Source organism: Oryzias latipes, chromosome 8 (genome assembly GCF_053564925.1).
Source record: "Oryzias latipes strain Hd-rR chromosome 8, Olatipes_Hd-rR_3.1".
Classification (NCBI taxonomy): Eukaryota; Metazoa; Chordata; class Actinopteri; order Beloniformes; family Adrianichthyidae; genus Oryzias; species Oryzias latipes.
The window spans coordinates 27,645,755-27,672,647 of record NC_136244.1 but is presented as its reverse complement, the minus strand read 5'-3'; the positions used below and the strand labels follow the sequence as shown (position 1 = coordinate 27,672,647).

The 26,893-nt window shown below is 51.1% G+C and overlaps 3 protein-coding genes across 7 annotated transcripts in view; all 3 read right to left on the bottom strand.

The window, feature by feature from the left end:
- Positions 1-230: 230 nt before the first annotated feature.
- maza (MYC-associated zinc finger protein a (purine-binding transcription factor)) lies at positions 231-5,758 on the bottom strand. Its single transcript, XM_023957239.2, has 8 exons — positions 4,899-5,758; positions 3,530-3,680; positions 2,834-3,204; positions 2,502-2,758; positions 2,366-2,429; positions 2,013-2,184; positions 1,376-1,810; positions 231-1,005 (listed from the first exon to the last, which is right to left on the bottom strand). The coding sequence occupies exons 1-7, from the start codon at positions 4,929-4,931 to the stop codon at positions 1,485-1,487; spliced, it is 1,374 nt and encodes a 457-aa protein (XP_023813007.1). The 5' UTR covers positions 4,932-5,758; the 3' UTR covers positions 231-1,005; positions 1,376-1,484.
- Positions 5,759-6,316: 558 nt separating this feature from the next.
- cdipt (CDP-diacylglycerol--inositol 3-phosphatidyltransferase (phosphatidylinositol synthase)) lies at positions 6,317-9,545 on the bottom strand. 3 transcript variants are annotated; one of them, XM_078951971.1, is made up of 7 exons: positions 9,356-9,545; positions 8,466-8,600; positions 8,236-8,389; positions 8,080-8,161; positions 7,929-8,010; positions 7,311-7,489; positions 6,317-7,189 (listed from the first exon to the last, which is right to left on the bottom strand). In XM_078951971.1, the coding sequence occupies exons 1-6, from the start codon at positions 9,396-9,398 to the stop codon at positions 7,347-7,349; spliced, it is 639 nt and encodes a 212-aa protein (XP_078808097.1). In that variant the 5' UTR covers positions 9,399-9,545; the 3' UTR covers positions 6,317-7,189; positions 7,311-7,346. The 3 variants fall into 3 exon arrangements, with proteins under 3 accessions (XP_078808097.1, XP_004071133.1, XP_078808099.1); XM_004071085.5 differs by having other exon boundaries at positions 6,317-7,489; XM_078951973.1 differs by lacking the exon at positions 9,356-9,545 and adding an exon at positions 8,729-8,841 and having other exon boundaries at positions 6,317-7,489.
- A 188-nt stretch (positions 9,546-9,733) lies between these two features.
- taok2a (TAO kinase 2a) overlaps positions 9,734-26,893 on the bottom strand; it is a 25,583-nt gene continuing 8,423 nt past the window's right edge. For all 3 annotated transcript variants that reach the window (XM_078951960.1, XM_023957234.2, XM_023957235.2), the window contains exons 8-20: positions 17,642-17,733; positions 17,479-17,572; positions 17,311-17,392; positions 17,064-17,234; positions 16,569-16,778; positions 16,372-16,500; positions 15,948-16,184; positions 15,743-15,871; positions 15,474-15,677; positions 15,159-15,398; positions 14,860-15,081; positions 14,005-14,187; positions 9,734-13,934 (exon numbers count right to left, since the gene is read on the bottom strand). In XM_078951960.1, coding sequence (XP_078808086.1) covers positions 13,071-13,934; positions 14,005-14,187; positions 14,860-15,081; positions 15,159-15,398; positions 15,474-15,677; positions 15,743-15,871; positions 15,948-16,184; positions 16,372-16,500; positions 16,569-16,778; positions 17,064-17,234; positions 17,311-17,392; positions 17,479-17,572; positions 17,642-17,733 — 2,857 coding nt within the window. In that variant the 3' untranslated portion in view covers positions 9,734-13,070. The remainder of the gene's footprint in view (positions 13,935-14,004; positions 14,188-14,859; positions 15,082-15,158; positions 15,399-15,473; positions 15,678-15,742; positions 15,872-15,947; positions 16,185-16,371; positions 16,501-16,568; positions 16,779-17,063; positions 17,235-17,310; positions 17,393-17,478; positions 17,573-17,641; positions 17,734-26,893) is intronic.

The window sequence follows — 26,893 nt, the reverse complement described above, 5'->3', positions numbered from 1 at the left end:
GTATATGTTATAAAACTGAACTTTCTGGAGTTTTTATGTCAAAACTGTAGCTTCTCTCATTTTACTGCTAGTTGCACCAATGGGTTGCCTCCCCTCAGGGAAAACTGCGTGAAATGTGTTCATTGGGGGGGGGGGGGGTTATACTGATCAGAAACTAACCTGGAAAACACACAAACGTTAAAAACAGGTCATCTTCCAACACCACATGAATGTCAAGTAACTTACTGCACTTAAACAAAGGTCAGTTTATTTGTAGGGACACAGAAAATAAAACATTATAATTAGGGTTATCAATGGATTCCAGTTGGTCGGGTTAGATTCAATAGTTCGACTCCTGGGCCAAAGTTTGGCTCGCCGGTCCAACACAACTGAAGGAAAATGAAACAGTCGGCTGCACGGCCAGCAGGCGGCGCTGTTTGGAAACTCACCTGTTTCCTCTGCTTCTGTGGATCCCAGACACACAAAGCTCTCGCTGGCATCCTGCATGCATGTCACTGCCTTTAAATACGGTCACTATGCATCAAAGTACAATCAGAACGCACAGAAGAGTCACCGAGGAACGGACGACACAGCCCGTCCCGGGTCAGACTGACACCGGCGTCCAGAACCAGAAGCAGTCCCGCAGCGACGCACCGACGGCGGTCCGTCCACAGGAAAGCGCCCTCTGAGAAACACGCTGCTGCGTCCAAAGTCCCGCCAAAATAAAGACAACAAATCCGGACGGCTTCATGATGGTAAACAAACATGGATATCGTGGCGTGTGGAGAACAGATGGCTTCACCAAACTACCAGAGAAACACAACATAGCAGCTACAGGGATGGAAACACTCCGGGTCTCCAGAATCCCACAAAGTTCCTCATCATGGAGTCCGGGAGGCCGTGCAGTTCTGACCATGTTCCAGGCGGATCCGGTCCAGAAATGGGTCCGTGGCCCAGAGGCTGGCTGCCTCCGCCCCATCTTCCAGTCAGAAGATCCCTGCAGGACCACAAACGCCATCGCCGCTCCTGTTGGAGAACCACACGGGTCAAACATTTACCTGCAGCAGAACAAGCCCACATGACCAGCCCTCCACCTCTGTGCCTCAACAAACAATGCGGTCTGCATCAGAACAAACGCTTAGCTGTTTGGACCTTTAGCTGCTGCTGGACGGGCCAGCAGAACCTGATGGAGAACAGGAAAACTTCCTGTGCTCCCACGTCTTCCTGCCTCTCCAATACCATCCGGTTGGATGCTTCCCCGTCCAACCAGCAGGTGGCAGTCCACTGGCTTCATTGGTTTACTGTCCACCTAAGCGTGTTTTCCGGTTCCCTCTATGCTTGTCGGATCACAGAACCATCACGACCAACCGGACTCCCGGTTACCTGGTTTCCTCACCTGGACCTCCCGCCGTGTCCCTCTTCTTCTCTTCATGTTCCATTCGTTGTTCCCTCAGCCTCCGTCCCGAGCCCCACCCCACCCCACCCCAGCTGCCCCCCCCAGCGTGCTAGCTGTGAGGCTGGGGGGCAATACTGGAGCAGTCAGTAACCAGCAGTCCCACTGCGCTGGTGCTGGACACGGTGACCGCCACGCTGGTGGATCCCGTGGGCGCCGCGCTGGTCGGGTCAGGGTCGGGGTCGCCTTGTTGGGCGTGGGTGCCCATGTGACCCTGCAGCTGAGTGGCCGTCTTGCACTGGACGCCACACAGCTGGCAGAGTAACACCCCTCCAGCCCCGGTCCCACCGAAGCCGCCGCGAGCCCCGCCGCTCTCCTTCCACTCCTGTCCGTGGTGCTTCTGCGCGTGGACCCGCAGGTAGGTGAGCGTGGTGAAGCCTGAAACAAGGACACACCTATGACGGAGGCTCTGATTGGACCAACCGCTGCAGGGAATGACGCAGCTTTGACATCAAAGGATGAGAGTGGGACAAGACTGAAACTCAATGATGGAGGATCCCAGCAGCTGTGGGTAATGTGACCCGTCATGTGACCCGTCATGTGATCCGTCATGTGACCCGTCACGTGACTGCATTCTTACTGCGGTTGCAAAGGTGGCAGGAGTGATGCTGCGACTGGTTGTGGACCCTCATGTGGTCGGTGATGTACGCCGCCGACAGCAGCTTCCCACATATGTGACACGGCACCTTCTCCTCGTGACGGATCAGGTGTGCACGGAGGCGGTCCCGCGTGGCAAACGCCGACGTGCACGTCTGCGGAGGACAAGAGGAGGAGCTTTAGTGGAGGCGATTGGAGTGGTGTTTCTTTTGTCTCCTCTTTCTACGGACCAACAGACTCTCAGCGTTTTAGGAAAGACCTGACGGAGCTTCTCTGCTCCTCCAGGTGGACATGACCCACGTTACCGTGGAAAGAGGTGGACATGAACCACGTTACCGTGCATTTGAAGGGTCGCTCCGTGGAGTGGACCTGCCGTACGTGGCTGTTCAGATGATCCGGCCTGCAAAAAGAGCACAGATTAAATCGGACGCTGGAGCCGGTAAAGCGGGCGACAGGTGAGCGGCTCTGGGACCTGGAGAAGGCCTTGGCGCAGTGCGGACAGATGTAGGGCTTCTCCACGCCGCCCTGGTGCGAGCGCACGTGGTAACTCATGCGGTCTTTCCTCTTGAAGCGCTGCTGGCAGATGGGGCAGGAGTACGGCTTCTCGTCTGAGTGGGACAGCCGGTGGCGGTTCAGGTGGTACACGTCCCTGAAGGCCTTCCCGCAGGCCTCACAGGCGTGGTTCTTCCTCACCTGGTTGGCGTTGGGGAGGGGGCTGGGGTTGGGGTTCTGGGGGAGAACTGAAGTTTAGGTCGTCACGTCTTTAACCCTCAACCCTGCAGCGGCATCTCAGGCGTGACCCACCTGCTCCATGGACCCCACCACCACCACCGCTTGAATGGGCTGGGGCGCTGCCATGGTAACAGTTGCCGGGGCGATGGACACGGCGATGTGCTGGCCGTCCTGGGTGGCGAGCTGCCCGGGCTGGGACAGGGCCTCCGGGGCGGCAGGGGGGGGCTGTGTGGGCAGGGTGAGCTGCAGGAGGGACAGCGGGATGGAGGGCTTCTCCAAGCGCGCCGCCTTGGCCACGTCCTCCTTCTCCCGCGCCGCGCGGTCCTTCATCTTGATGCCCGTGTGGACGGACTGGTGGCGCCGCAGGTTGTAGCTGTTCTTGAACTCCTTGTTGCAGGTGGCGCAGATGTGGGCGGGCCGAAGGGGTTTGGCGAGCGGCTTGACTGGTGGACGCAGCAGAGATGGCGAGTCATGTTTAAATATTACAGAAACTTTCTAAAGAAAACAGCAGAATTTCATTTTCCAGACATTTTTGCTGTTTTCCGTCTTCACAGACTCAGCAGCGAGTCATCAGTAAAACCCTCCAGACCCCGGCAGCAGTGCACCCTCGCCCTCTGTGGGCCCCCCCACACCCTTCATCCACAGGACGTCTGCACTGTCGTGGTCAAACTCAAACAGAAGCCGTCAGAACCGGTTTTATTCTAAACCCGTGTCTGTGCCACCTCCATCCTTTGTGTTTCAGGACCGACAAACGTGTTCGGCGCTCACCCTGCAGAGGCTCCTCGCTCAGGGCGGCCGTGTCCACCGTGGACGGCGGCGCGATGATTTGCTCCTCCGGGGGACTCTGGGCCGGGCCGCTCAGCTCCGGCAGCAGCTCGGCCTGCAGCTGCGTCTCCGGCTGGTTGGGAGTCGGCGCCGTCTGTGACGTTCAGCAGAAGAACAGACAGACCGGTTGAAAGCACGCGGCGCTGCAGCAAAACCCATCACACCTGGGTTCCAGCTGAACCGCACAGAACCTCAGAGTCGGGATCTGAGCCTCATTCTGTGATCTGCGGCCTAAAGGAGGCAGGAGTGGCCCCCCCCCCAGGACGGACTGAAGAACTGGTTCATGCATTCATCTGCAGCTCATGCAGCTGCGCTCCAGATCCTCTTCCTCCCCGTTTATGAAACCCGATCCCTGAAACGACCCGTTGGAGGGTCAATGTGACACCAACAGCAGCGATGAGGACGATGGCGTCCCCCAAACCATCTGATGGGAACGCCGGGAGGCTTCTCCCTGAGGTCCTGTCACCTCAAACGGAATAAAGCTCAGCAACAGGAACAAAGACCAACAGGAGCATCTGCAGGATTCTGAGTCTGCGTTCTGCATCGGGGAAAAGAGACGGTCTTTATTCTGGAACGTGGGTACCGGAGAACTGGACTGAGTGGCCCCGCCCCCCTGGCGTTCCATGCAGGAAGTGGCTCTAGGAAGCCAAAACCCCGTAGACTTCCATAGAGAACCAAGCAGCTGTCAGTCATTCTATTGGTCAGAAGAACCGATCTGGATCTGACATTTTTCGTAGTTCAAGTTATAAACTGACCAATCAGATGCCTCCATAAAAGTAGGCGGAGCCTGCTGGCCCCCAAGTTAACATATTTGATTGACAGATTTGGTGTAGCCTCCCAACAAGCTCAATTCTGATTGGTGAGAGTGGTTGCCATAGAAACAGACCATCACTTCTTACTGACGACGTCTAACATGGCGGCATCTGTATCACACAAAAAGGGACAGAATTGATTTCCCTTGATCAGATCAGATCAGTCTTGGGGGGTGGGGGGGTCCACACTAAGTGGGTCCAGGTCTCTGATCCAGTCTTGGTTTTGGCCTCGGCTCCTCCTCTTTAACCTCCCATCAAGGCGTTTTCTGCTCCTTCCAGCTTCTCCGTTTGAACCTCCCAGCAGCTGGGGGGCCAAACCAACGACCCTCCCCCGTGTGCTCTGTAAACAACCAGCAGGCTCCCCCACCCGTGGAGAATGGAGCCCCAGAACAGCTGATGTCTTGCCCCCTCCCTCCCCACCGTGAAGATGCAATAACCCGACCGACAGCTTCACCCTGAACCCTCCGTGACCCCCCCCCCCCCCCTCCTTGAAAGCTCACCTGAAAGAGGAAATTGCTCCAGGAGGTGTCCATCCCGCCCGGGCCCGCAGAGGGGGAGGGAGGAGGACCGCTGAGAAGCGCTGCCCGAGGCCCGCGGCAGCCGCGCACCTGCTCGGTTCGGTCGGTGTGGAAAGGCGCGAACTCCCGCTCCAATTAAACTCGCTTTGATGTGCCGCCGAGTGGACGCTTGTGGAAACGCGACAAACGGCTCGGCGCCATGGCGGCCATCATTTTAACACAACTTAACGAGGAGGACTGTCATGAAAACTGGTGGCCGGCGTGAGGCGGACTCGGGCTTTTGGTGCGGTTGGGGGGGTCGGGACGTGCAGTCATGTCCCGCTGCGGTCCCGGGCGCGTGCATTCGCGTTGGCTGCCGAAAGGCCGCAGGAGGAGTCAAAGCCTCGGTGTTGCGTGGAGCGCTTCCCCTCGCTAGAGGGCCCCCGGCCGGCCGCGGTCCGTGGCTCCGCCTCGGCGTTTGAATCGGCGGGATGACATCTTTCTGTTTTTTTCAAAATCGCTCCTCTCGCCCTCCCTCCCCGAGTCTTTTCTTTTTTTAACTCCTCTTCGCCCCCTCTGTCCCTCTCCGCTTTAAAGGGAAAGTATTTGGCGCGTGCTCCCTCCTCGCAGGCCCGCGCGGCGCCGTCCCTCTCGCCCCCGCGCCTCCTCTCGGTGGGCCGACAGAAAATGGAATCCCTCCGTTCAACAGTCAACCCCCCCCTCACCGCGAGGACCCCCAACCGGACCGAACCGCGACGGCGGAGCTGTGGGCTAAAATGGTGTCGGGTTCGTGTATAGCGAGGCTTTATCCCGGAGCATCTTAAAGGCAACGATCCGCGCAGGTGCAACAGCTGGATCACGGAGCCGAACCGAACGTGACGTCCGAACCGAACCGAACCTCCCAGCAGCGGCGGCCGCTGGGAGCGAAGGAGAGCCAAAAGAAAAACGTTCAAATGTCTTTTTTATCACAATTAAGTGGACATTTCTAATTTTCAAAAATCAAACGATAAAAAGAACCGCAACGTGACGTCATCGCAAAGGTCTTTTGTGTTTTTGTATATTAGGGTTTTGTGTCTTTAAAACACAACCATGAAAAACAGACTTTGAATTGTTTAATTCCTGGACTCCACACTTCTAAAATGTAAAACAGTTATTAGAAAACATGGCTGTAATCTTTATTACAAACGGATCAGTCACTGAGGTTTCTGCTTCTCTTTGGAAAAAGGTTTCAACTTTTAAAACAGTTTATAGATCAATTGACTCACATGAACTGAAGTGCGTCTCGTTCATAACCCAGAGACGTCAGTCGACCGCCTTTACAGCCTCAGCTCTTCTGGGACGGCCGTCCACGAGGTTCTAGGAGTTCTGGACCGTTCTGTTTTCCATTTTTACCTTAAAAGCAACATTTCAGCAAACAAACGTTTCACGGCTGAAGTCCATTTATTTGCTTCACAGAAACTTCAAACCCACAAAACGTCAACATTTCTGGGGCAAACGGCCGAGCGCTGATGGACAATAAAGTTTTACACATTCAAACAGGCTTCATCACATACAGTAAAGAGGTCTTCCTCAGGTGAACGGAGCCCACAGCATCCCATGAAGAAAACCACCAAAGGGCTTCTGTTCAGAGGATTCTGGGTTTTCCTCAGCAGCGGATCCGTTTGTCAGAACCAGAACCCGCCTCCTATGAAAGCTCACCTGGATCCGGCCGCAGGAGGTTCTACTAGACATGATGTCATGGCGGCAATAAATTAGAGGTGAAGAGGATTACGATCAAATCTTCAAATAAAATCAGGCTTCCTATGACGCGTGGAGGAGGGTTCTCCTCAGGAGAAGCTGCCTGGTTCTGCCGAGGAACTTCCTAAAAGCTAGTGTCCCATCTAACAGATCCCCCCGTTTCCATGGAAACCAGGCTGACAGAGCTCAATGGCTGCAAATGACAACAATGCAAGCAAGAGAACAGGCAAGAACCTTTAGATGAAGGAACGCAGGAAGTCGGCTTCAGATTCACAGCTGCGGTTTAACGGACCGGAAGGTTCTGAGGAAGTTCCTCCATAAACCCACAGAGAAGTGTACGGAAAGAAAGATGCATTCTCAAAGCTCTTATTCTGAAAAGTTCCTCAGTAATTATCCTTCACGGGTTCCCTTAAAGTCAGAGGCTGTGAATCAGAACCGGCGCCGGCGTGTTCTTCCATCTGCATGTTCTCCGTTCTAGTTTGAGCCTTCTCAGCCGCCGTAGGAAACCTCGCTCCTCAGCGGGTCCAGCAGCAGAGGAGGGGGGGGGTTTCTTGGACCTGCAGGAATGTGGAGGAAGTGTGCAGAGCTGTCACTCAGCAGGGGGTCACGCCCCCTGGTGGATGGCAGAACAGGAAGCAGACGTTCTTCGTTTATGCTGGAAAATATTTGGCCAGGAACCTTCAGAGCACTGGAAGCGACCGTCCTCCCGACGCCTCACTGCTGCTTGGCCGCCTTCTCGCGCTCGGCGGCGTCCAGGGCGGCCATGTTCTGGGAGGCGGTGACCAGGTGCAGGACGCTGATGGCGGACTTGAGCAGGCAGATGAGGCCGCAGAGCCCCTGCAGCCACAGGAGCCAGCCTGAAACACAGGAGCGACAGACGTGAAGGAGAGAGGCAGCAGGCTGCAGAGTTTAGCCCCGCCCCCTGTGTGGAAAAAAGACGGCTTTGGTTTTTCTGTTGACCTCACTCCCCGTGAGCGGGTTCTGTCGGCGTGTTTCACGGCGCCTCCTGGGTTCAGCTCCTCCTCTTCTTCACCTCCTTTTCCTTATTTGGAATCGACCTTCTTTCCAAACGCGGCGCCGCTTTGGGGCCGCTTCACTCACATCTATTTCTGCTCTCCATCTGAGCACGCTCAGAAAAGATCAGTGATGTCACCGACTTAAAAAAAAAAAAAGGTGGCCGTCCTCTGAGCGCAGATCCAGGTTCTCCTTCTGATGGACCGAAGGAGGACCTGAGAACCTCCAGGAGCTCTGACCTCAGAGGACGCCGCCAGGCGGGCGGGAGCGGCGAGGACTCACCAGCAGGCTCCTGGATGTGATGAAGAAGGTAGAGCAGGCAGAAGAAGAGCTCGTTCCCGGCGCACATCACGAACAGAACGGGCTGCGGGAGACAGGGGCATTACGGCCTCGCCGCCTTAACGCCACGGCGGTTCTGCTCTGGTGTTCTCACCTTGGAGGTGTAGTAGATCCGCAGGACGGGGTTCCCCGACAGGTCGATGCTCTTATGGCTCGCCGAGCCTTTGATGGTGGAGCTGGAGACCACAGCAGAGGTCACGTGACAGCCGGGAGGACGCGGGGAGGATGCGGCGAGGCCCCGCCCTCTCACCTGTGCAGGTGCAGCCAGTGGCTGGCGACGTCCAGACACATGCTGAGCTGGAACAGGAAGGCGTAGGCGGGGTAGAGCAGCGACAGGTTGACCAGCAGACACATGGTGGCGCAGCGGTCCGTCAGCATGTCCAGCATGGCTCCAAACTTGGTGGCTGGAAGAGACGCAGAAACCACGTCAGGAGGCGACGCCGGCCCCTGGAGGCCACGCCCACCACTGCGCACGCCTACACTGGTTCAGCGCCCGCGCCGCGTGGCCGTCGAAGGCGTCCAGGAGGCCGCTGAGCAGGTAGAAGAAGATGGCGGGCCACGGCCAGATGGGCATCAGGAAGAAGGAGAGCAGCGCCAGCAGCACGCGGGCGTAACCTGCGGACGCACAAAATCAACGTTAAAAGTAATCGAGTATTTCAAGGCTGTTTGTTACTTGGAGGGAAAGTTTCACAGAGAAATTCGCTGTGAAAACAAACAAAAGTATATATGAAGTATACATATACATGTACTAATTATGTCTCATTTAGTGTCCATGATGCACACAGCGGTCATCTCAGGTCAAAGCTGCCGAAATCACGGAGGTACGGAAGCCTGAAGGGAAAGGCGGCCAAACCGCAAAATACTGCAGATATTCAAGAATCCGTTTAATTTGTGATTTTCGTGAAGTTTCAGCCGCAGTTTGGCAGAAACTGTTGTTTATATTCAACTCAGCGGAGTGAAAAATATATATACAATTTATTATTACGACAATCTTTTAAAAAAACAAACGACAACAAAAATCATCTATTTGTCTCTCGAGGCTTCAGCTGAAACAATTAGGTTTAAATTTATATATATTTTAATTTGAATCTAAACCAAATTCTTGACATCTGACAGCAAATAATGATCGTTTATGATCGGAGGTTTTTACGAGAAAACGGAAACAGATCAGAATAGATCTTTACATTAATAAAAAACATTAGCCGAAATGTTCATTTTACTGGATTTTGACTCAAAATCTTTTTGGTAAAGGTAGTCGGGCTAAATTTCAGAGAAAACCAGATTTATTTATTTATTTTTTTTGAACGGAGTTCATTCCTTCCCGGCTAACGCTAAGCTAACACGGCTTTAGCGGAAACGGAGAAACTCACCGATTAAATTCGGAACAAAAAGGAAAATATTTTCCTGCGACATCCTGGAAATCTGCGAGAAAAGGGTTCAAAGGTGAGTCTGAGTGGGTCAGCTCCGGAACGAAACCCAAGAAGAACGTTCGGAGGTAAAGTTCGGGATGGAGTGAACCGGAAACGCGAACCGGAAACACCGGTTCTTTTCAAAATAAAAGTAGTGAGGTTTGGATCCCAATCCTCAATCCTTGTCTTTGTCTGGCCAAAAATGAAACTAATGCACATAGATTACAACTAACTTTGTGAGTATTGTTTCAGTTTCTTAAATTGATATTTCATAATTTAAAAATTAAAATTCTTTCTTAAAATTTCTAAGAAAGAGAACGGAAGACAAAAAGACACAAATCTGTTTTTGTTTTTTATTTCTTCAAAAGTATTTTCTTATGTTTCTGTACATTTCAACTTTCAACAGCTTCCAACTAAATGTCTGCAGCTCTGTGGAACAGACCAGCATCCATCCTCCTCACCCTCCTCATCCTCACAGCAGCCTCTGTCAGTTCTGTCCTGCCGGCCTCAAACATGAACACGATTTCCGTCAAAGCTGCACCAGGACACAGAAACCGGAAAGTGGGGAGTAGATTCACGATAATTAATAATCTCTTTTCCACGCATGTGTGACTAAACCAACAGAGTTCTTTCCTGTTATTGTTTGGATTTCCATCAAACGTTCCCGCATTTCCCTTTTTATGGCAAATAAGCTTTTGGGCCACTTTAACATTTCAAACATGAGTTTGGTTTTTAACTGCTGAACATGTTAAAGAACTGAAATGTTCGACTCCTCTGGAAGCTATAAAACACTGGAGAAAATAAACCAAAATCTGAAATAGAAAAATATTTTAGTGAGTTCTACAAAACAACAAGTGTCTCTGGGAATCATTTTAGGAACTTTTATGAATGGAGTTCTTTGAAACAAATGAGCCGATATGATCCAGATTTAAGGGTGAAAATCATGAAGCTGTAGCAGAAAGTGCTGGATGGCTTCATGAGAACCCGCCTCAGAGCAGAACCCGCTCCAGAGCAGAACCCATCCGTCTCCCGGTGCAGCTTCCACCAGCAGGAACCATAAAACGTTGGCAAAATGAAATCTCACAAAGAGGAACCAAAGTCTTCCTTCAAAGGCCAGCAGGTTCCAAGCAAACATTAGAAAAGGAACCCGAAAGAACGTGAACCGAATCTGTTCTTGAAGCATCCCCAAGTCCCAAACTTTTGCCCCCCGGTGTCCTCGTCCCGCCCACATTTGCACACGATTTGAAAAGAAAGAAAGAAACCACGAAAAAGCTTCATTTCTAAAGTTGACCAAACATTCGTTCACCATCAGTGCAAATGAGGTAGACAGACAGCTGCAGACGCGCAAACATACTACTGCGGATGCGCAGACTACTGCAGATGCGCAGACAGACTACTGCAGATGCGCAGACAGATGAGTGTGGATGCGCAGAAAGACAGCTGCAGATGCCCAAACTGACTACTGCGGATGGACAGAAAGATATTCAGCTGTGGATGTGCAGACAAACTGCTGTATATCCACTGTCAGATAACTGCAGATGCGCAGACAGCCTTCTACATATCCGCAGACAGACTGCTGCAGACGTGCAGATGGCTTCCAGTCAGACAGCAAAGCAAACCGCAGGAACATTAAGTTTTTTAATCAGACAAACTCAGGAAAGGAGGCAACAATAATCAGATGAATAAACTGCATTAAAAATTACGGCTTAAATATGTTTCAGTAAAAATGTGATATTTTTTCTGGTTTCTCTTTAAAAATGGAGGAATTTTGGAACATTTTGTAAAACTAATGTATTAAAAAATCCTTTTTACAGCCAAACTTTACTTTCAAATGACGGCTAAATATTTTAAATTAAAGTTTTAAAGTGACTTCAGTCGAATAGGTTTGCTTTCACAATTGAAATGTTTCTAATGAAATAAATTGCACTTCATTCTTTTGATGTAAACTTTAAATCATCTGAGAGTAAAACAGTTTTAAAATGTGATCAAATAAACTTAATCAAAGTTGAGCTTAAACTCTAATTATCCTCAGACTCAAAAGTTAGAATCACACAAGAGTTTTCCTTTTCCTCACTTCATGTTTTTAAAACTTGTTTTTTTCTCAGACTAACAGACAAGTTATGGAGAATTTTCTAGAACTTCTTTAATAACAGTATAAACCTTAAACACAGTTTGTTCATGTGATTATTTCTGGCTTTTGTTCTGCTGTAACCCTAAAGACTCCAAAGAACCGACGTCTGAACTCCTAAAGTAACACAAAAAAACAAAACATGGCACAAATGTCATGACGGAAAAGTGAAAACGTGTCCGACGCTTAGCTCCGCCTCCAATGCTCAGCGCTTTAATACTGGCTCCAGAGAAAAAAAGATGTTGCAACGCAGCCCTGCCCAGAAAAGAGGTCCCCCACCCCCCCGAAACCACGCTGGGAATGCTGGGAAAGGTAGTCCTCTAAAGAAACATTATTTTAAAAACAGACGATCACAGTAACATTGCGATTCTTCCCCACCTAGTGGTCAAAATTGGCATCAACATCTTAAAAACGTAAAAATACAACATAAATATTCCAACTGCAGCAGTAGAAATAATGATGATGGCGTCTATTCGTCTGAACTCACGGACAAAAGAATCATTTTACTCTAACACAGTCTGATAGTTAGTGCTTCTATGTACACTGGTAAGTACAATGCCAGTCAAAGTGTTGGACAGGGAACAATCTTCATACCTGCTCCGCCCGCAGGTATCTTACATTTATATGCATTTATATAAATAGGTAGAGTGCAGGATTATTCATACAAGCGCTGCCTGTACACCGGCTCCGCCCACTGGACCCGACTCGTCTCTACAGACCGCTGGGCCGATGGAGCGGCGTGCCGCTGGGTTTCCCCTCGGTTGGAGGTTCAGCACAGGAGGGGAGGAGAAAGCAGATGCAGCGTTTCCACGACTGAACCGGGACTTCCTCCTCCGCCTCTTTTAGCCGCCGGTAGCAGCTTCATGGCGTGATGCTCTTCCCTAGTGAAGCCTTTTAAAGCCGCAAACGGAGAATAAAACTGAATGAAAAATCATCTTTGATGAAAAAAAAAGTTGAAATATCCGCGTCTGTTCAGTGAAGAAAGGATTCCTGCCTCAGTGCCTCTGAGCTTAAAGCTGCAGCGGTTCTAAACGGAACCAGACGCTGGACTTTGACTTCCGCCCAGCAGGGGGCAGTGGCGCACACGGGTCAGCCCTGCCAGCAGATGGCAGTGTTTCTACTCTCACTTATCACTACAAAAACCAGGAAACCAGAGTCGACTTGACGAGTATTTACAGTTACAGTGGTTCTGAAAGCACCACCGCTGGAGTGGAAGCTCTGCGACCGTCGCTCAACGCAACGGAACAAAATGTCTGAAATGCCGACGCGCCCACGGCGCCGAGCTCAGGGCCTCCGTCTACGCGTCACAAAACCAACAGGCGGACGCCGGCCTGGGTTTTGTGGAAGAGACGAGGCGGCTCCACGCGTTCGCTTTGTGACACGGCACTCTGAGTCAAATGTGACTCCGCCCCTTTCCGACACACTTCAGGAGACGAGAACCTAAAACCCAAAATGTAAAATGTGGAAAAAGAATGAAATAGTTAGAAACGAAAGCCCGCCTCCCTGAACCGTGGCCACGCCTCCCTCATCCTTGGCTCGCCGAATGATTCACGAGTAGGAGAGGTGGGAGCTGTTGGAGATGTGGGAGGTGACGGAAGTGCTGCGGCTAAGTCCGCCGTCACTTCCTGCCCCTCCCCCCGGCCCCCCGGAGGCGGTCCTCCTGAGAGGCTGCGGGCTGTTCCTGAGCGCCATCATGCCGGGGCCCCGGACACTCAGGCCGCCGTAGCCTCCCTGAGACGATGAGGACGAAGAGGCGGAGGACGGGGGCGAGGAGGACGAGAGGGAGATGGGGGGCGGCGGTGGAGGCGGGGGCAGGAGAGCCAGCGACTGGGAGGAGCCGTGGGAGGAGAGGTGGTGCCCCTGGGGGTGATGGGAGTAGTGGCCCGCGCTGCCCCCCCAGTCCCGCCCGCGCTCCCGGGGGTCGCGGTCGTCCCGGTACAGTTGGGGGGTGCTCTGGTGGTGCTGGTAGTGCTGGGGGAGGTAGTGCTGCTGCTGCTGCTGCTGGTGGTGGTGGTGGTGGTGGTGGGAGGAGGCGTGGCCTCTACGGTTCACGTCATCGTCCCTGCTGTAGCCTTGAGAGTACGCCACCGACTCGGCGCGGCCGAAGCCCCCCCCGCCGTCGTTCTTACTGCGCCAGGAGGGCGTGGCCACCGAGTTCTGCACGCTGTGGGTCCAGTGGCTGCCGGAGCGCGGGACTGGCCGCGACGGCCAGCCGCCGGCGCCCGAGGCCGGGCTCGGGGTGGGGTAGCCCTGGTTGTAGGCCTCGGCGGGGATGCCGGTCAGCGCCATGTTGCTGAAGCCCAGACGCATGCTCTCCGAGTCAAAGGCCTCGATCTCGTGAGCCTGGCGCTCCAGCAGCGTCCGGATCCGCTCGGAGCGCTCGTTCTGCAGCGACAGCATCTCCTCCTCGATCTGAAACACAGCCACAGGTCAGTGCACGGGCGGCGCGGCGGCGGCGGCGTGGCGCCCCGCGGTCGCTCACCCTCTGCTCCAGCAGCGCCCGGCGGATGGACACCCGCTGCTCCAGGTCCTTGATCTCGCGCTCGTGCTGCGTGTCGGTGTGCATCTTGATCTTGCTCTGGTAGGCGTTGAGCAGCTCCAGCTCCTGCTGCAGCTGCATGTTCAGAACCTGCTCCTCGGCCTCCTGCGTCTCGTTCAGCCGCAGCTGCAGAACCAACAGAACCACAATCAGGACTTTGGGGTGAGGAGAGACCGGATCCAGGAGCAGCTTCTCACTCGGCTAGACTTGTAGCGGTTTTAGGCAGTAATTTTCACAGTAACAGGTTTTCTCTGATCTGTTTCACAAAGACACTGAACGTCACACACCAAGAAATGAACTTAGTGCTAAAATGATGCAGGAGTCCAGCTGTAAAAAATGATAATAGAGCAAAGAAAACGTTATGACACCATAAGTTCTTTCTGATTATGAATGTTTCCAGGCTCTCTTTGTTTTGTTAAGCAGCATCTTCATATTTGTATAGTTTTGACAGAGAGCAAAATATTATTTGCTAATAAAGGTTTAAGTTATTCTGGATTCATGTTCCTGTTTTTATTCATACTTATGTTCCAAAAGTTCAGTTTTAAGGTTTTAAAGTTCAGCTGTAGTGTGTTCAGTTAATGTTTATCTTGTTCGGCCCAAAACCTAAAGCGTGTTCTGGATTTAGTGGGACCGAGTTTGACCCCCCCTGTAAGACGAGTTTATAAAAATTCCTGCATTTTTGGTGTAGAACGGCCAAATAAAGACGGATGGGGAACACTAGAGGATGAGGGGTCATGGGGTCACTGGCCCGGGGAGGGGTGAGTGTAGAACACGTTAACCACAGGGGGCGGGGCTTGCCTTGGTCACGGCCTGCGTGGACAGCATGTCGTTGATGGAGTGGTTGTACTGCTCGGACAGGATGGCCAGCTTGCGCGTCTGCTCCTCCTTCAGCCGTTTCAGGATGTTCTTGTGCTCAGACTTGGGCGTGCTCTCCAGCAGGTGGTTCTTCAGGGCTTTGTACTGTCGGGTCTGGATCTTGCCCGTCTCCTGGAACTGACGCTTGATCTGCAGCTCTTTGGACTGGAAGCGGGACGAAGGAACCAGGTCAGGTGTTTGGACCGAGTTCAGCTGCGTGTAGAACCAGAACCGCCTCCTACCTTCAGGCTCTTGGGCTGCTGGCGGGCCTCGGTGGCGTGTTTCTGCTGCAGCTCTTGCTTGCGGCGCTCGTTGTACTCCTTCTGGTTGGTGAGCTCGGTCTGGTGCTGCGTTCGGATCAGCTCGGCCCGGGTCCGCTGCACCAGGCTGAGCTGCCTGAACTCCAGCTCCTGAGTGGACTCGTGGTGCCGCAGCAGCATGGCGCACTCCAGGTCCTTCTGGGTCTGCTTCTTGTTCAGCTCCTGGAAAAGAGGGCAAAGGTCGTCTGAGGATGCCCGGACCCCTGCCGCCGGGCTCTCGGGGCGGCGGGCCGGTACCTCCCGCAGCAGGTCCTGCTCCAGGTTGTGGTGGGCCAGCAGCATCTTCCTCCTGTACTGCCGACACTGCAGCTCGTAGTACTGCCTCTGCCTCCTCAGCAGGCTGGCCTCCTCCTCCGCCTGCATCTGCTGCAGACACTCCTTCTGGCGGACCAGCCACTCCTGCTTCTCCCGCTTCGGCGTCAGCTGGTTCTCGCTCAGCTCCTGTCAGAGCACAGACCGTCAGCCCCTCTGGTTCTGAGGACCTCCTCCGCGCTCCGCTCCGGTACCTCTTTCAGCTGCTCCTTGCGCTGACGATACTGCCGTTTCTGGGAGTCCAGTAAGCCGGTCAGCTCCTTCTTCTGCTGACCCAGGATATGCTGCTGGAACTTCTTCTCCTCTGCCAAAGCTGCTTTGGTCTGCGGGACACGCAGAGGCTCAGAGGCTGAGGCCGCACACCGTTCTGCTCACCGGATGGACGGACGGAGGACGTACCTCTTTCTCCAGGATGGCCTGGTGCTTCTTCACCAGCTTGTCTGCTTCTGTGGAGAAACTGTTCCTCTGGTTCTCCAGCTCCTTGTCCAGCTTCAGCTGATGCTCGTCCATCTCCGCCTTCAGCTTGTTCTCCAGGCCCATCAGCTGCTTCTGGTGCTGCCGTCTCATCCGCTTGTATCCGGACATCTGCTCCCGCAGCGCCGAGCCCTGCTCGTGCTCCTGGATTTGACGGGTCACCTGCAGGAGAGGAACCCGTCAAGAGATGCAGCTACCTGGAGAACCTGGTCTGTGACCCCTGACCCTAGGACATGTCTATGGTCCTCCTAAAGTCTGACGTTTCCGGGGCTCTACTGCTCAGTACAGACCCCCTGGGGTCAGGAACCTGGTCCAGCTCCGCTGAGCTCAGCACTGAGGCCGGCCGTACCAGCGAGGCGGTGCGAATCGTGGCGAAGTGGTCTCTGTTGCGATAGTAAGCCCGGCGGCGTCCAGCAGAGGGCGCCTGCGGCTGCTCCATCTCTGGCTGGTAGGGGTCGTCATAGATGTTGTCCTGGCCCTGAGGACAGAAGGACAAAGTTCAGAGACGGACTCTGGCTCCCAGAAGAGCGGCGGGGGCGGACTCACTGGGGGTCGGTGGATGATGGAGCTGTTGGAGGTGACGGTGTGCTCGCCCTCCTGCATCATGGCCATCTCGCCGCTGCTGTCGTCGGAGGCGTCGGCCAGGCTGTTGACGGAGCTGCTCTGGGAGCTGGCGGAGATGGACATGCTGGGGACGGACTGGGAGCTCTCCATGCTGTTGACGGTCCCCATCTGCTGCAGGTACTGATCCACGTCCTGAAACAGCCACAGTCCTGTCAGCTTCAAGCATTTACCAGGAGACTCAAACGATCACTGGATCTGCTGGGTTTCCTCAGCAGAACCTCTGCGGTTCCATCACTGGGGTCCCTCAGGGCTCTGCTCTGGGTCTACATCAGAACCTGCGTCTCTCTACAGCTGACCTTCATCCTCACAGAGGACGTCTGTTGGCGTTTCTGCAGACTTTGGTCTAATTCCACTAAAGCTGAGGGTTTGTCCACCACCTCCTCTTTAATCTCTCTTCACCTCCACCTTCCCCCTCACCTCCTCCTCCTCCCCCCCCTCAGACACGGGGCCGTTCTGCTGGGTCTCCTGGAAGAGGATCTTCTTCATCTTGCGGTACTGCAGGTTGTCCAGCTCCCTGACGGCATCCTTAGTCCGCGCGATCAAGTCCATGACCACGGTGAGCGGACGCTCGCGGCACAGGAAACGATGCTGCGGGGGGGAACAGAAGGTGAGTGCGGAGCAGAGCGGGCTCAGGGGCGTGGTCTGCACCGGGGGCGGGGCTCACGTTCAGCAGCACGTCCGAGGTAGGCCGGTCCTGGGGAATCTTCTGAAGGCAGGAATCAACAAAGTTACGGAAGGAGTCGGACCTGCAGAGAAGGAGGGAAGCGTCAGGAGATCCGGTGGGAAGAACGCCGGCGTTTCCAAGCTCCCCGTCAGGAGGCGTGGCTCTCACCAGTGGTTGGACTGCAGGATGGGGCTTTCATTCTGCGCTATGTGGTATAAGGCACTCATAGCATTCATGTTGAACAGGGGGGGCTTCCTCTCCGCTGCAGAGACAGAGTCTGTCAGAGCTCCGAACGCGACGGAAACGCGGCGCACAGGTGAGCCGGTCTTACCCAGCTCGATGCAGGTGATGCCCAGAGACCAGACGTCCACCTTCCCGTCGTACTGACCCTCGTCCATGGCCAGAATCACCTCCGGAGCCATCCTGGAGAAGAGGAGGAGAAGAGGAGGACATGAGGACATGAGGAGGACATGAGGAAGACAGGAGGAAGACAGGAGGACATGAGGAGGACATGAGGACATGAGGACAGGAGGAGGACATCAGGAGGACAGGAGGAGGACAAGAGGAGGACAGAAGGAGGACATGAGGAGGACAGGAAGACAGGAGGAGGACATGAAGAGGACATGAGGAGGACATGAAGAGGACATGAGGAGGACAGGAGGAGGACAGGAGGAGGACATGAGGAAGACAGGAGGAGGACATGAGGAGGACATGAGGACATGAGGACATGAGGAAGACAGGAGGACATGAGGACATGAGGAAGACAGGAGGAAGACAGGAGGACAGGAGGAGGACATCAGGAGGACAGGAGGACATGAGGAGGACATGAAGACATGAGGAAGACAGGAGGAAGACAGGAGGAAGACAGGAGGACATGAGGAGGACATGAAGACATGAGGAAGACAGGAGGAAGACAGGAGGACAGGAGGAGGACATCAGGAGGACAGGAGGAGGACATGAGGAGGACAGGAGGGGGACAGGAGGAGGACAGGAAGACAGGAGGAGGACATGAAGAGGACAGGAGGAGGACATGAAGAGGACATGAGGAGGACATGAAGAGGACATGAGGAGGACAGGAGGGGGACAGGAGGACATGAGGAAGACAGGAGGACAAGAGGAGGACAGGAAGACAGGAGGAGGACATGAAGAGGACAGGAGGAGGACATGAAGAGGACATGAGGAGGACATGAAGAGGACATGAAGAGGACATGAGGAGGACAGGAGGAGGACATGAGGAAGACAGGAGGAGGACATGAGGAAGACAGGAGGCCAGGAGGAGGACATGAGGAGGACATGAGGAAGACAGGAGGACAGGAGGACATGAGGAGGACATGACGAGGACATGAGGACATGAGGAGGACATGATGACGGGAGGAGGACAGGAGGACATGAGGAAGACAGGAGGACAAGAGGAGGACAGGAAGACAGGAGGAGGACATGAAGAGGACATGAGGAGGACATGAAGAGGACATGAGGAGGACAGGAGGAAGACAGGAGGAGGACATGAGGAAGACAGGAGGACAGGAGGACATGAGGAGGACAGGAGGACATGACGAAAACATGAGGACATGAGGAGGACATGAAGAGGACAGGAGGACATGAGCAGGACAGGAGGAGGACAGGAGGAGTCTGAACTGAAGGATCCTCAATCTTGCCCGCCATCTTGGTAGCAAGATGGCGGGCAAGATGGCTGACGCGCCGGGAGCTCTCGTATGTGAAGACTGCAAGTCAGATCACTGCCACCTTCTAGCCACTATTCAAAGGCTAAGATCTGAGCTTAAGGAAAAATACAACCTGATTGATAAAATACTCTCAGTTTCCGCCTCACAGTCAAACTATATTACATACCTCCAGCAATCAGTCATCGTGGACCAAGCCAGTCGCTCCCTGTCACAGACTCTTCCATGGTCTGGAGGAAAGCCTGCTGAGGCGGACGCTCATTCCACCTGCTCCGACAGCAATATTGTTCAGCTCCGTGGCGTGACAGACGGATTGGAGCCGACCGATGAGATCCGAGGCCCAGGCAACCCCAACTCTGGAGAGTCAGGTCGGTTTCCAGCTGACCTCAAGCAGGAGAAGGCCGATGCGGGTCTCAGGGACCCGGCTCTCAGCTCTACACCCAAGCTGTCATGGGCAGAGGTGACACGCCGCAGCCGGAGGAGCCACGGGCCGAAAACCGATCCTTCCTGCTCGGCTAAATTGGCGCTTTCCAACCGCTATGCCCCGCTGGCTGAAGATCCGGGACCCACTGTTTCACCAACAAACCAACAGGATCCACCGGGTTTGGGGTTGTGTCAGCGTCGTCCTCCTGCACTCCCATCTCCCACGGCTGGTGCCGGATGTGTTCGGAGGGAGCCTCCTGTCTCTCATCCCTCGGCTACGACCAGGGTTCGGAATCGGGGAGCGAAGTCCACTGCTGCCTCCGGGCCCGCTTCGAATGAGCCTGACCGGTCCACTGCCTCCGGGCACGCCTCGCGGGAGCCACGCCAGAGCACATTCTCTCCAGGAGCTGCAGCGCCGGTCCCGTTGCCTGACGCCGCCGCTATCCCTTCCTTCTCCGCCGCAGGAGTGAAGTGCCGCCGGCTGCTACGTGACGCGGTATCCCGGCGCTCGGGCGAGCCCTTCCGGGGTTTGGAGAACATCCTGCCCGATCATCCTCTGCCAGATCTTCCTCCTAAGCTTCACCCGGGATCGCTGTCTGTCAGGCATTCTGCGGCCTCGCAAAACCCGGCTGTCAGTGATGGGAGCCCCGCACCGGATCCGGGATCAGCGCCCCGTCCAGTTCTCATCCTGGGAGACTCTATGATCCGGCAAGTCGGCATCAAGAGGTGCCACACACACTCCATCTCAGGGGCATCAGTAAAGGACATCCACAATCATCTCACCAGTCAACCCCCCACTGCCTGAACCATCATAATCCACGCAGGTACCAATGACATTAAATTCCAGCAATCTGAGACTTTGAAAGCGGACTTCATCCACCTAATTCATCACATCCAGCAGTTAAATTTACAATGCATTATATCTGGACCACTACCTTCACCCCGTTACAGAGACACAAAATTCTCTCGAATCCGTCAGCTCCATATCTGGTTAATAAGTTACTGTCACTCCCTAAATATCCTTTACGTTGACAATTTCACCACATTTTACAATAGACCAAACCTTTTCAAACCAGACGGCTTACACCCAAACCATAAAGGCTCCCATCTTCTGGGGATGAACATAGAAATCACCCTCCTCTCCTGCACTGCTCCTTCCAGCTGACGGTTCGATCAAACCACACACATTCCCTCCATATCCTTTATTCCAGTACACATCACGAGCAGAGATCACAAACGTTCACATTCAAAGTCAACCATTCCTTCTGTCAGATGTCTCCGTCCTATTCACATAGCACCAAATACAGAATCAAAATTAACTGCAAAATCACTGGTTTCACCTGCCACACTGAACATGGCTGTTTTTAACATCAGATCTCTTTCTAACAAGTCTTTTATAATTAATGATCTGATTGTTGACCATGATTTAAAATGCTTGCTTTTAACTGAAACCTGGCTTGGTACTGATGCTCCAGCTACTCTCACTGAGGCCTCTCCACCTAATTTTAATTTTTTATTCTCTGTAAGGGAAGGTAAAAGAGGTGGTGGAACAGCATCAATTGCTCAACAAGGTTTAAAAATGGAAACCATTATTTTAACTGATTATCCTTCATTTGAGCATCATTCCTTCCTGTTCAGCAATCCACCTATTTTAGCAGTGACTGTTTACAGACCACCAAGTCCTCCCTCTGGTTTTTTACAAGATTTTTCTGAACTTTTATCTGTCATTCTTCTGAGGCACAATAGGATTTTAATAACTGGAGATTTTAATATTCATATTGACAACACGAATGATCCTTTTGCCTCTGAATTTTTAAATCTTTTAAATAGTATGGATTTTACCCAGCATGTGGCACAGCCGACTCACAATAGAGGACACACCCTGGACTTGGTCATCACCTACGGCCTGTCTGCTGGTGTGTCCTCTGTTGTTGACTTGGCTGTGTCAGATCATTATTGTGTGTTTTTTAAGGTGACTGGTTTTATCCAGCAAGAGGCCTCAGTGAGAACTGTGATGAAGCGATATATAACTCCTGAAGTGGCAGAAAATTTTATTGACATTTTAAAACAAACTCCTGCTCAGATTTTACCTTTGTCCTGCGATTCTCTGACTGATGATTTTAATGACAGACTTAAGTCTGCCATTGATTCAGCCGCTCCAATGAAAACTAAAATCTTGACACATAAACCGAAGATGCCTTGGAGAAACGGTGATATTTTAAATCTGAAGAGAATTTGTAGGAGAGCAGAGAGAAAATTTAGAAAAACTAATTTAACAGTCGACTATGACTTTTTAAAAGATCAACTAAAAACCTACAACCACGCTGTTAAACAGGCAAGGACACTTTATTTTTCAAATCTCATCTCAAACAATAAACACAACCCCCGGTTTCTTTTTAAGACTATTGATTTTTTACTAAACAAAGATTTTAATAAATCTATCATGCCTCACTCACAAACTGCATGTGAGGACTTTGCTGACCACTTCAGGAGTAAAGTCAATGCTATTAGATCCAACCTTCAACCGGTACATGACAGTAATCCTAGCAGGTCAGTGGCATTGTCTTTACCTGAGGAAACACTGGAGAGTTTTGTCCTGGTTGATGCAGAGATGCTTGGTGGAGTTTTTTCCCAAGCAAACACTACAACCTGCCTTTTAGACCCTATTCCTACTTCTCTTTTTAAAGCATTTTATAAATTCTTTGAGTCAGAGATTTTAAACATAGCTAACTGCTCTCTTCAGACGGGGGTCTTCCCCTCTGCCTGTAAGACGGCCGTGGTGAGGCCCCTTCTGAAGAAGAGTAACTTGGACCCAAAGATCATGGACAATTACAGACCTGTATCCAACTTACCATTTTTAGGAAAAATTATTGAAAAACTTGTTTTTATTCAATTACATGATTTTTTAAATGAACATAATGTTCTTGAAAAGTGTCAATCTGGTTTTAGGACAAATCACAGTACTGAGACGGCCCTTTTAAAAATTTTAAATGATCTCAGACATAATTATGACTCGCAGAAACTTTCTGTTCTGGTGCTGCTGGATCTGAGTGCCGCCTTTGATACAGTGGATCACCAGATTTTAATTGACAGACTTAGGAGTCGGGTCGGCCTCTCAGGAACTGCTCTTAACTGGTTTCGCTCCTATCTCACAGATAGACACTTTTTTGTAAGTATGGATACTCGTTCCTCAGGAGTCCATGAAATAAGTTGTGGGGTTCCCCAGGGTTCAATCTTGGGTCCAATACTTTTTAACTTGTATATGTTGCCTCTTGGGGATGTCATCAGGAGACATGGCGTTGACTTTCACAGCTATGCTGATGATACACAGCTTTACATCGCCGTGTCTCCTGATGACCTTGAACCTGTCAACACTCTTTTAAACTGCATTTTAGATATAAAGCTGTGGATGGCAGAAAACTTCTTGCAGCTCAACCAGGACAAAACTGAAGTTTTAATCATTGGTCCTGAAGACAAGAGAGAGATGATTTTACCCAAACTTAGGAATTTTAAATCTTCTCAGTGTGTGAGAAACCTGGGCGTTCTTTTTGACTCTGAGCTGAATTTTACTCCTCACATCAGAAACATTGTGAAAATAGGATTTTACCATCTCAAAAACATTGCCAGAGTCCGCCCGTTCCTCTCTCTTGCCAGCACAGAGGTGCTATTGCATGCTTTTATTTTTAGTCGTTTAGATTACTGTAATGCCCTGCTCTCTGGTTTACCCCAAAAGTCGATCTCAAATCTACAACTTCTACAGAACTCAGCGGCGCGAGTTCTGACGAGGACCAGGGGGCGGGAACACATCACACCGATTTTAAGATCGCTGCATTGGCTCCCTGTGCGTTTCAGGATTGATTTTAAAATTCTTTTAATGGTTTATAAATGTTTTTATGGTCTTGGGCCCTCTTATTTAAATGATATTATTTTAAAATATGAGCCCTCGCGGACCCTGAGGTCCTCTGGCACTGGCCTCTTAGTTGTCCCTAAGGTAAGGACCAAGACACATGGTGAGGCTTCATTCTGCCATTATGGTCCTCGCCTGTGGAACAGCCTGCCGGAGAACCTCAGGGCCGCAGAGACTGTAGAGGTTTTTAAGAAGAGGCTCAAGACCCACCTTTTTAGTCTGGCTTTTATATGACTTTGATCATTCCTTATGTCTTTTATTATTCATCTATTTATTAATTGAGGTATTTATTTACATATTTAATTATTTATTTTCTTGTAAGGACTATTATTATCTTTGTTTCTAATATGCAATTCTTTTTATTGTTATTTTACTACGGTGGCCGACAGGGCTCACACTACATACAAATGGAAAAACGCAACGGCATTACCCGAAGCAAGACGAAATTACCCGAAGCACAACGGCATTAAGAGACAGCGCAACGGCATTACCCGAAGCGCGACGACATAACATAACCGCAGCATTAGCATTAAGCTCAGCACAACGGAAGTGAGGACTTTTTTTCCGGGGAAAAAATAAAAGCCTGGCAGATTCAAACTATTCGGTACGACAGAATTTTAGGGCCACCAAAAAAAGTAAAATTATGAAATTTTAAACCGTAAATTTATGAGAAAAAAATTGTATTTTTACGAGATTAAAGTGGAAGTGAGCATACAGGGCAGCAGCAGCAACAAGTGAACGCTGCAAAGCAGCAAAGCAGACTGACTAAACTTAGTTGAACAGGTGAGCTGAATGTTTATTGATAACGTTCCAAATGTCTGGAAGTTTAGTTGTTTGATTTATGATTTATTAATGTTTTATTTTTTGATTGGTGGTTTGGAGGATCTCTGCAGCCCGATGAAGCCGACGGCGACAGTTATGGAGTGTGAAAAATAAAATAAAAGCTGCAGCGGTTCTCTACACCCAAACGTGTCTCTGAGCTCCTTATTTTATATATGAAACTCCGCTTTACTGACACCGAACCCCGGAAAACCGGTTTACACTGAAAATTATCTGATTTGTGTGTAACATTTGGGTGTAGAGAACCGCTGCAGCTTTTATTTTTCCTTTTCATTCACATATCCTGAAGTTCATCTGTCACCTTACGACATGAACCTGTCATCCGAACACCAATGCAGAAGTAAACAGTGTTACATACGCCCCCTCCTCCAGATGAAACGTCCCGTTATAACATATAACAATAAAGAGGAATGAAAATAGTCTGTTATATTAGCATTAGAACGTTGAAAATGCCAGAAAGTGCTCCTCCTCAGACAGAAGTGTCACACAAACGTAGAGATCTGATCTTTAATGGAGGAAGAAAGGATTCAGGTGGACAGCTGCAGGGATACTGTTGAACCTGCGCGATAACTTCTCTTTTTTTCTCTCTGACTGTGGTCGGAAACGCAGGGGAGATTTTCTCCAGGGCCGAAGGCGGATCCTCGTTTGGGATTCACTTTCCCGCTCGGATCGTCAGCCTCCAGAGCGAGTTAATAAGACAAAATACTTCTTCTGGGGAGGGACATCATCTTTTTATTAAGGTTCTCAGTCTCGATCACACAATATAGACGCAAACTCTCCCGCTCCGCGCTCTCACCCCCCTCTTTCGCCCGTGCTCTCACACATGCACGCGGGGTCTCCAACACACACACAGGCACGCACACACACGCGCGCGCGCGCACACTCCATAACTGTCGCCGTCGGCTTCATCGGGCTGCAGAGATCCTCCAAACCACCAATCAAAAAATAAAACATTAATAAATCATAAATCAAACAACTAAACTTCCAGACATTTGGAACGTTATCAATAAACATTCAGCTCACCTGTTCAACTAAGTTTAGTCAGTCTGCTCTGCTGCTTTGCAGCGTTCACTTGTTGCTGCTGCTGCCCTGTATGCTCACTTCCACTTTAATCTCGTAAAAATACAATTTTTTTCTCATAAATTTACGGTTTAAAATTTCATAATTTTACTTTTTTTGGTGGCCCTAAAATTCTGTCGTACCGAATAGTTTGAATCTGCCAGGCTTTTATTTTTTCCCCGGAAAAAAAGTCCTCACTTCCGTTGTGCTGAGCTTAATGCTAATGCTGCGGTTATGTCGTCGCGCTTCGGGTAATGCCGTTGCGCTGTCTCTTAATGCCGTTGTGCTTCGGGTAATTTCGTCTTGCTTCGGGTAATGCCGTTGCGTTTTTCCATTTGTATGTAGTGTGAGCCCTGTCGGCCACCGTATTTTACCAATGATTCTTAGGTTATGTTTTAATCACTGACATTTTTATTTTTTTTATTTTTTAATTACTAACATTCTTATATCTTATTTTATTTTTTATCTTTTTCTATTTTTATTGTTGTTATTTTATGATCATTTTTATTTTTTATTCTGATGTTTTTTTTACTCCAGTGTTTCCTCTGGGGGATCCATCGTTCTTGGGCACCACCAGCTTGACCTGTAGGGCGTGCCGTTGCTGTGGTGCCCGTTCTGGTTGGGCGGGCTGGGGTCCCACTCTGTGGTCTAATAGCCATGGATGGGGCCCTGGGCTGCCCTGTGTTGGGCGGGCGCTGCGGTAATGGCCCCTGTGGTCCGGCTGGGCCTTGGAATGAATGGATCCCCATGATATCGTTTCCTCGCAGCAGTACCAAGCCAGACCTTCTTCAACTGCAGTTCTTTTTCTGTTCACGGTTCTACTGCGGTAACTGGGTGGGTGGGGGTGGGGGCGGGGGGTGGTGAGGGAGGGGTACCTTCTTTGTGTGATTGTCCTTTGTTTTCTGTTTTTAATAACTTTCACTTTTTATGACTGTTTTATCTGTTTTTATGTTAAGCGCTTTGTGTTTTTAACCAAAATGAAAGGCGCTATATAAATAAATAAAGTTTGAGTTTGAGTTCAAACCCGCTGAGCAGCAGATCACAAACATGAACATCTTCAAACTCTTTGCTAAAGTTCAGATATTTGAATTCTAGCCTCTGAATTTTTGTCGTGCTTCTTTGCCGTTTGGAACACGCCGTCACTGGAAAACTGCGCCCAACGTTCAAAACGCCCCGCTGGACCTCTGATGGCGCCTGTACTGGACCCTGAAAATGGCCCCCTCTGCTGCGTGATCGGCGCGCGGCGTGAAGGCAGCTTCATGTTCAGATGTAGGGCTGCACGATATGAGGAAAACTTGCGATATGCGATATTAGTGATCAATATTGCGATAACGATAAATTTGCGGTAAATAAACAAATAGAAAAATAAACAAAAACATCTTTCCCATTTGATTGCAACAGTTTAAAAATTATACTCCAAATGACCCTCATCGACATGGGGGACAAACGTCAGGGTGGCTAACCCTGGTCCTCAAGAGCCTCAACCCTGTCTGTTTTCCAATTCTCCCTAGACTGCTCGATAATGATAACCAAAATCAGGTGTGTTCAGTCAATCAGGATGTGAAATCACTTGAGTCAGCCAATCAACAGCAAGCTGGTTAAGGAGAGCTGGAAAACAGGCAGGGTTGAGGCTCTTCAGGACCAGGGTTAACATAATAGGCCTCCATCTGATTGG

Excerpts from the sequence above, each read along its gene's own strand:
- maza (XM_023957239.2), bottom strand. The coding sequence starts at position 4,931 with ATGGACACCTCCTGGAGCAATTTCCTCTTTCAG. Across the intron at positions 2,430-2,501 it reads TGCGCCAAGGCCTTCTCCAG|GCCGGATCATCTGAACAGCC; the intron begins GTCCCAGAGCCG and ends CTCTTTTTGCAG. Across the intron at positions 2,185-2,365 it reads AGCGACCCTTCAAATGCACG|ACGTGCACGTCGGCGTTTGC; the intron begins GTAACGTGGTTC and ends TGTCCTCCGCAG.
- cdipt (XM_004071085.5), bottom strand. The coding sequence starts at position 9,398 with ATGTCGCAGGAAAATATTTTCCTTTTTGTTCCGAATTTAATCG. Across the intron at positions 8,390-8,465 it reads GGCGCGGGCGCTGAACCAGT|CCACCAAGTTTGGAGCCATG; the intron begins GTAGGCGTGCGC and ends CGTCTCTTCCAG. Across the intron at positions 8,011-8,079 it reads GGATCTACTACACCTCCAAG|CCCGTTCTGTTCGTGATGTG; the intron begins GTGAGAACACCA and ends TGTCTCCCGCAG.